The 8,469-nt window shown below is 44.1% G+C and overlaps 1 protein-coding gene across 1 annotated transcript in view; it reads left to right on the top strand.

Annotated features, from left to right (window-relative positions):
* Window positions 1–691: 691 nt before the first annotated feature.
* Window positions 692–8,469, top strand: part of NGEF (neuronal guanine nucleotide exchange factor) — a 19,157-nt gene continuing 11,379 nt past the window's right edge. The window contains exons 1-3 of the mRNA XM_010138270.1: window positions 692–963; window positions 7,350–7,510; window positions 7,714–7,866. Coding sequence (XP_010136572.1) covers window positions 7,353–7,510; window positions 7,714–7,866 — 311 coding nt within the window. The 5' untranslated portion in view covers window positions 692–963; window positions 7,350–7,352. The remainder of the gene's footprint in view (window positions 964–7,349; window positions 7,511–7,713; window positions 7,867–8,469) is intronic.

Below are 8,469 nucleotides of genomic sequence, written 5' to 3'. Positions count from 1 at the left end.
GCCACAAGATGGTGTGAATTCAGAGCCTTTTCCTTAGTGCTTGGCATTGAACGCTAAGTTCGTATCTTCAATCATCATGGAAACTGAGAGGGAAAATGGAAGGAAATTAAGCAGCGTGTCCAAGGCTGAGCACGAAGTCAATACCCAAACAAACTAGTAACTGCAGCTTGTTGTCCCAGCGCTTCACCTGTCCAGGGCCTTACCAGCAGCTCAGTGTTTCCTCCTTAAGGATTTTCATGGCCACCAAATTGCTCCTATAAAGTAGTTTCAGTGTACACAGTCTTACTTCTCCAGACACACTTTCACATACCTATCAATGTATGTAGTTTGTAATGTGATAATATTGCAGAGAAAATTAAGGGAACATTTAAAAGCCTGGCAAATAACAAAATAACAAATAACAATTGTATGTCTTCTGATTGATCATGGATTCACCTGACTGTGTTACTAAGTGTTTTGTGAGAGCAGATTGTTGACAACACTTTAGATTTAGAAATGGCCTTCCATTTATAGTTTCCACTTCTGGCTGAAATAGGAATGTCGTAACTGGCTTTTTTCGCTCAGCACGGAGGGGATCTTTCTCACCTCTGCTGAGGTGAACGAATGCAAAACAAATACCCTTTCCCACAACAAGCGTCTACCCTTTTGTTCAGCTGTAACCTCTCAGACCTGTTATGTTGCCTCCCAGGGCTCTTGTATCAGGAATATCGAGATAAATCGACACGCCAGGAGATTGAAACCAGACGACTGCAGGACTCACAAACAGACCCCGAGGAGAGTTCACCCAGCGAGGAAACCCCATCTGAAGCAGAACCTACAAGTACAACCGAAAGCAAAGCTCCACCACAAATCAGTTTGCTGAGGAACTCCAACTCCAGGTTCAACTTATGGCAGGATCTTCCCGAGATCCGGAGCAGTGGGGTCCTCAGCATCCTCCAGCCAGATGAGATCAAGCTGCAGGAGGTAATGGGGGAAGGTGGAGTGTTTCTTAACCAGGTTGCTGCTTAAAAGAGTGAGAGTGAATTGAGTCAAATGGTCAGGATTTAAAAACGAAAAGCTTCATAGCAGTCACAGACAAGCCTTGCCTTGCTGAGTACTTTTTTTGTGTGGCGCTGGTTAGCACCACTCACTTTTTTTGAAACAACTACAGATGTTGTTCCATATACTGTTGCTGCTGGACATTTCTGTAACAAAAAAGTTCATTTCCCTTTTCTGATTTAGCATTAGGAGCAATTTCCAATGGATGGGGGATATGAAGAGGCTCTTGCAACAGAGCTCTAGGTTCCCAGTGCACATTAATCACCAGAAATCTCAGAAGAATTCAACCGTTAACTGTAATCTGTTTTAAATATGATGGCATTAACAGAAAGGGAAGAGATGGAGGTCGATAAACTTCCTTATTTTTTCATGTTGTTACTTGGAGTCTTACACAAAACAAATGATAGGTGTATTTGCATTTTAGCCATACAGTGCAGTGACATCACTGTTTAAGAGTTATACGCTGTTAATTTATGAGGCTGCATCAAACAGGAAAGGAGGAGATGGGGGCAGCTGCTGATGAATGAAAACATCAGTCGCACAACAATTTACAACAGGTTGCTATTTTGGACAGCGTGGGGAGAGTGAGTGCGCTTTGTCAATGCACGGCACTGCATTCACAGCCAGCGTGGAGATGAACCAGCCGTGTTTAGTGTGTGCTGTGCATGCAATACGAGCAACGTGTTCTTCAAAGGCTCAATCCTGTGAGTCCTGCTGTACTCCTGCGTCAGGATTGCTTCTGCTGAGGCCACTGTGGCAGTGTATCTGTTCAGCCCTGCCTCAGGAGATTGTAACCAAAGCGCTGAAGAACATCTCAGGGTGTGAGCGGTTCCTCCTAAGTTTACTTGGGTTTGCACCATCAATGTGTGTGAATCCCTGGTGTATACAGTGCCAGCCCAGCCCTGGCCAAGGCTATAACTTGATGATCTTAAAGGTCTCTTCCAGCCAGATGATTTTGTAATTCTGTAACTTTGCTGTTTCCTGAGAAAGCCTCATCTTGTGAACTGCAGGGGTGTGGTGGGCAGGGCCGTGTTACTTATACCCTTAGTGGAAGGGAATGGTGTTCATACAGGGTAGCTGGGGCTGGCAGCACAGGCTGTTCGTGTGTCAGAATTATGGCTGAAGGTGACTAAAATGATTTGTTGCTTTTTCATGTTCTTCTGGACTGGTCATTTCCATACCGGATTTGTTCTCATTACCTGGCAAAACACGGTACTACTAACTGCCAGCGCTACAAACACAATCTGGCTTCTGAAAAATTACAAGCTTTTTTTCTTCTTCCCACTTCAAAATGAAAAGTCTTTTACAGAGGAATGTTTGCTGAAATGTTCACATTACAGATTTCAAAACCTGCCATCTCTGCTGAGTTACGTCTGTTACCTGTAGGTCTTTTAAGGAAAAAATCTCTGTGCTGCTAAACGCCAACTTTGTGACCTGAATTTTCTTCTCTCTGCTTAAATAACAACAGAAATAAAGCAGATGGAGATGGGACAGTGCTGCCTTAAAGAAGTGCTGTGCTTTCCCCTGATGTTAGATTATCAGAGCTGAAATTTTCTTTCCGTTTGTTCCGGGATTAGCACAGTAAGAGATTATAAAATTTCCCAGAGCCAGAAAGCTGTGAAATTGGCTGAACATGGAATAGATGAAGTGGAGAATTTGCCTTGTGAGGAGAGTCAAAGATAGAAAACAGGAGTACTGGAAAAATCACTGAGGCAGTTAAAGAGATGATGTTGAATTCAGCCTTGCTGTAAGCAAGCACTACTTACTCCTGCAGTGCTGGAACTGTACTCGCACTGGGAGAGTGAGCTGTACAGGAGGGCTTGATTAAGTGAATGTAAAGTTTTCAGTTTCATGAAGGAGAGTTGGAGGAAGCTACCTGAAGTACAGGGTAGCAGCAGTTCTGCAGTAAATGTTTTAAGGGCAAAATCGTACCTTTCTGACCCGTTTTATCTTCAAAGCTGTAGTAAACACAGGGACTAGAAGAGCTTGCAGGTATTCAGCCAGGAAAGGTAGAACAAAAGTAGTATTTACACTACAGAGAGGAATACCAACACCTGAATGGAAAGAAAGTGGAAGCCAACACCCCTGTTCACAGCTGAGGAAGGGACCACCACCATAGCTGCGATGGAGCAGGGCTTCAACAGTCAGAGAAAAAGCTGCTCATCTACAGTTATCTGCAAAACTAGAGACAAGAATGAGAGAAGGAATGAGGTCTTTGTTATTGGCGATGATGGAAAATTACTAAGCAGGTCATCAATACAAGATAAAAACCAAGACACAGGTGTTTTTCAAGCATCAAAACAAGAAATCTGACTGGAAGAGCAATGGATGCTTGAAAAGTGCCATGAAAGGCAATTTGTCATTTTCCCCATTGGAGCAAATGAGCCCGAAAAAAAGGACTCTCAGGAATTAAGAAAAAAACGAAAAACTCAAACCCCACATCCCCACCCCTCCAACCCCCAACAATTTCGGCCAAAAAAATAATGCAGTGTGGCCCATTAGCCCCAGAACTCAAACAGAACTCAGACAGCGGTGGCCTCTGCCACACCAGCCTTTTTCATCCGAAGTGAATGTGAGAGTAGCAAGACGTAAAGCAACGACTGGAAGCATCACAAAAAATGTGGGTGCAAATGCAGGAAAAGGAAGAACAAAAGAAAAAGACATGTTACGTATCAGGGCAATATAAAAATTATGTGCTACTGGAATAATTATCAGAAATTAACAAGTTACCGATAGGGTAGTTTTAGCTATCCAGACATCTGTTGAACATCAAACACCGCAATCCATGAACCACCAAGGGCTTCCTTTTAACTATACAGCAAATGTATAGTTACACAATATGTACACAAGAAGAAAAGCCGAGAGAAGTGCTCTTTGGGTTCTGCCATGGAGTCGACACGGAGGAAATGATAGGCAACACGTATGTAGCAGGAGGAAGAAGTGACTAGAGGGAAAACACACTCCCAGTGTTACATGTGATTTAGGTTAAAACAAATTCCATCACCAAGGTACTAGCTCTGAAGAGGTAGTGATCCAGAGATTTAGAAGAAACAACATTTAATCAGTGAGACTTCTTTCAGCATAAACCTTAAATTAGATATCAGTATGGCCTTTTTGTGGAGTGGCTCCAATTCATTCCGCTTTTCCAGTTCAGTTCTCCACTTCTCATTTTGTCCCTGTATAGTTTCTCATATTGCTGTTCTCTGCTTCCTGACTGTATTGATTTTCTTACACTATGTTCATCTTCTATGTTTTAGCAGATTCCAAGCTGAGTAGAACTCACCAAACACCATTTACTGATAAAAATAGTTTAGCAAAGTATTCTCAAATCTTTGAACTGAACCTTTTTTGCTGAGATCTACAAGCTTTGATAAAGTTTTACCAGGGATTACTTGGATTCGGGTCACTTCAGTGTTAGAAAAAGGGGTAGAGACACACTAATCTGCACGATGTGTTATGATATGAATTTAAATCAGAGAGCTGTTGCTCTGAAAATTTTCTTTGCTCAAACAAAAGAGGGACATGAACCTGGCTGTGCGTGCTGGTGATACGGCCTCTCTGTGGTAGAGCGTGTTTGACTAGTAGGCAGTCTTTCTTTCTTCTTCCATTTTCACAAAAATGTCCAAGTAAGATTTCATTTCCTTCCCTTCTTTGAGCAAACCTTAGATTTCAAACCTCTAAATTTGCTGTACAATGGAGCTGCCGTCCTCCAGAGAGCTCTTGTGCTGGACTTTGCACTTCTAGCAGGTGGATATCAGACCGGCCTGTGAAGGCACCCAGGTCTGAGAACTGGTGACAGCCAATACTGTGGCATCAGCTCAGAACAACATCCCTCCTAGAGCAGATCAGAATTCCTCCTTCTTCCTGGTGGTTTACATGAAGAGCAGGGCTGCTGGGGACAGATATTTCCAATCTATGCAATAAAACACCATACTGTCTCAAAAGGAATTCAGCCTGTAGGGTTACCTCCCCTTGTCTTTGGTGACTCTAGTTCTTCTCTTTTTATAATCTTATTTCCTTCTTCCTTAGGCTTCACTTCTCTTTTCCTTTCTTGCCATCTCTGCCAAAACATAAGCAATGAAAACGATTGGTATAGCTTTTACATGACTGTGAGATTTCACAAAGTTAATGACCAAGAGGACTGATGGAACGGTGTTGGTCATGTTCCCAAGAGATAATTTCAGACTATTTGTAGCCTCAGGAAGATAATATTACATCAACTGACATTTAGTTGACATTTTTCCCTAGTTACTTTTGCAATTCTGAGACCAGAAGCTCATGCTCTATCTTTTTTAGTGATTGCTTAGAGCTAGCAAAGCTCAGTTATTGCACAGAGATCACATCATTACACAGCTTGGTTGGATGTTTGGTGCCAGTTCAGGAGGTTTGCAGCTTGTACTTACCATTCAGAAGGGAAACAGCAGTCTGGGCTCCTTGGAGAAGGTACTTTGGGTGTCCAGAGGACCAGCTGGATCTCCAAAGTGAATTAAGAAACTTGTGCCTGACACACGCTGTGAACAATTCCAGAAGCTTGTCCTCATCAGCAGAACTGTTCTTTACTTTCCTGACATCTCCGTTCAATCAGAACCCTGGGCATTGGTATTTTCTCTGTGGATTTAAATGTCTCCTTGCACTCCGCACATGCCCATGCAGGTCATGCACACCCCACTATGGTGAACAGCAAATGTGCGTAAATTAATTTCTCCAAACATAGGCAGAGGGACTTCTAGAGATCAGGAAGCAACCTTCTAGATTAAGCAGGTTGTCTGAGGGTTTAAAGGCTGGGCTAGCGCAGCAGATCTCGATCTTGGCTCTTACAGCTATCCTGCAATCAAAGACCTGGCAGAAAAATATATACTGGCTTCAAGTGTCTGGAAAGCTGCACTGCAGAATGGCTGGTGGTATCCATCCCCAGGATATCTGGAGGGGATGGGCTGTCCCAGCACATCGTGTCTTAGTCTTTGTTATATCTTTACCAATTTCCTCTTTTCCTCTCATTTATCAAATAAAAAGCTACAGTTACAGTTGTAAGAGGTGCATTTAGGACCTAATTAGTCATGCAGAGGGAGACAGAGGTTCTCTCTCAGGTTCACCAAGTGCCCAGGTGAACTGTTGGGAGAAACTGAGCTCCTCCACTTTTCTCATTGGGAATTTGAAAAAAATACACACACACACACCCCCCTTATTACTTAAACACCAGCTCTTCCACAAACACTGACCCAAGTAGGTTCTACCTGCCCCCTTTGCTCTGTCTCCCTTCTGGGGGCTGTGCAGGCACAGCCTCCTTCTCTGGGGCAGGAAAGGACCACCTGTGTGACTAGCTGGCCAGTGGGAATATTTCCTAGGCTACCAAATTCACAAAGAATTGAAATGTCACTTCAGCTGGTATTTTAGCAGCTCCGGATTGGGTAACGGTAGCTCTATGCTGTGTCCATCCTCCCAGATCCTGGACTGCAGTGTAGTGTCAGGAATGTAACCCAGCTCTCTGAACCTCAGGACCTCCTGTGCTGCATAGCGATACTTTTTACTTTGGAAAAGGCCAAAAACTGATCAGCAGAGATTTCAAATAACTCCTTTAGAAAGAAAATAAACTGAAACAACAAACCAACCCACTAGAAAAAAGAACAACCAAGCCACAAGACAAACCCCCAGCTAATCTGGCAGATACTTCTCCATATGCACAGCACAGAAATTACTGCATGTACCTGCTGCTGCATTGGATCCTCTCGACTGTGGCTGGGCCCGTGCAGCCTCTGCGGGCCGGTGGAGCTCGGGGAGCTGCACTCGCACTGCCTGGCCAGCTCCCACCCTCACCAGGGTGCAGCAGAGGAGCTATGGGCAGTGGGGGAGTGCACGGAGGCTGCGAAGGGGAGCTCCCTGAAAGGGAGGTGAAAGTGCAGGACCATGACAAACAGGCATGGGGGGGGCCAGCCTTAAGTCAAGCCCGAATGACACTAAGGAGGAAGGGGAGAGCCCGTGAAGTGCTTTTATGTGTGCGCGCACACGCAAAATTCGACTGCTTATACATAAAGAGAAAAAGAGAGGATTCTGCTGGAGAGGTCCAGTGGAAGGAAACGTGCACAAGCAAATTACGAGAGGAAAGGAATCAGGGCTGGTGGCTGAGGGATGTTCAGGTCACTGTCCTGTGTAACACATGGCAGATGCCACTGTGGGCTTACCTCTCCCTGTACCCTGGGCCTAGAGGGTGGGTGCAAGGTCCATGGCTGGTGCTGGGCAGATGTTCTCATTAACGCTGTGTGCGCCTCTCTATAGAGGTGCCTGCTGATTTCCTCTTTGGGATTCTCCCCTAGGCCATGTTTGAGCTGGTTACTTCTGAAGCCTCATACTACAAGAGTCTGAATCTGCTGGTGTCTCACTTCATGGAGAACGAACGTCTCAAAAAGATCTTACATCCGTCTGAGGCACACATCCTCTTCTCCAATGTCCTGGATGTCATGGCTGTTAGTGAGCGGTAAGACAACTGCTGCTGCATTTTTGTCCAGCTGAACAGTATCACTTTAGTAGCTAATTTCACTTGTAGAGGGATGGAGGAGCTGACTAGGGACAGCCCGTTACCCACTGTCTTTTCAAAGAACCTGTAGACACATTCATTGGTTTGAACCCCAAGAGCTTCTTCAGGTCACAATTAATATGAGCGCTGGGTTTCTCATCTAGCTTCCTGTTGGACCTCGAGCAGCGGGTGGAGGAGAATATTGTGATCTCGGATGTGTGCGATATCGTCTACCAGCATACGGTTAATCACTTCTCTGTGTACATCACCTACGTCTCCAACCAAACCTACCAGGAGAGAGCTTACAAACAGCTTCTGTGAGTCCCAGTGCTTGTTACTAAAGTATTTTGCACAATTGTTTAGGCCACAGATTTAGCTGTAATTTTGGTATTTATGAGAAAGGGCTGGATAGTACAGAAACAGGATTTCCCACTTGATACAGAAACAGGATTTCTTACTTCAATGACTTTTCACTGCACTTGTAAAAAGAAAACACAGTTAAAAGGCCTTATAGTAAGGGTGGGGTGATACAGTGGGCAGGTAACACACCAAGTAAATTCAGAGCCAGCAGTTCCCAACCGTGGGAAATATTTATGGTGCACAGGGGGACACACGCTTGTGAAATGTAGGTATTTTAAAATGCAGAGTCAAGAGATTGAAAGGCCGAGAATATAATACAGATCTCGGATGGCAAGAACAGCCACTGCTTTTCTCAAGCTTCTCAGTGAGGCATTTGACCTTCCCAAAGTTGAGAATTTTTTTTTCCAGAAAAACAAAATTTTCTTAAAAGGAAGGGAAAAAAAGCTATTTTCTTCATATTTCAATGTTCCACATGCAGACCTTACAGCTAGGCCTGAGGATATAAACCAAGATATTTTTGCAGTATTTTTCAAGTTTAGCACATCTTTTGGTCCAGCAGG

This window comes from Buceros rhinoceros, unplaced genomic scaffold (genome assembly GCF_000710305.1).
Source record: "Buceros rhinoceros silvestris isolate BGI_N320 unplaced genomic scaffold, ASM71030v1 scaffold44606, whole genome shotgun sequence".
In the NCBI taxonomy this organism is placed as follows: Eukaryota; Metazoa; Chordata; class Aves; order Bucerotiformes; family Bucerotidae; genus Buceros; species Buceros rhinoceros.
This window is presented reverse-complemented; position numbering and strand designations above follow the sequence as displayed.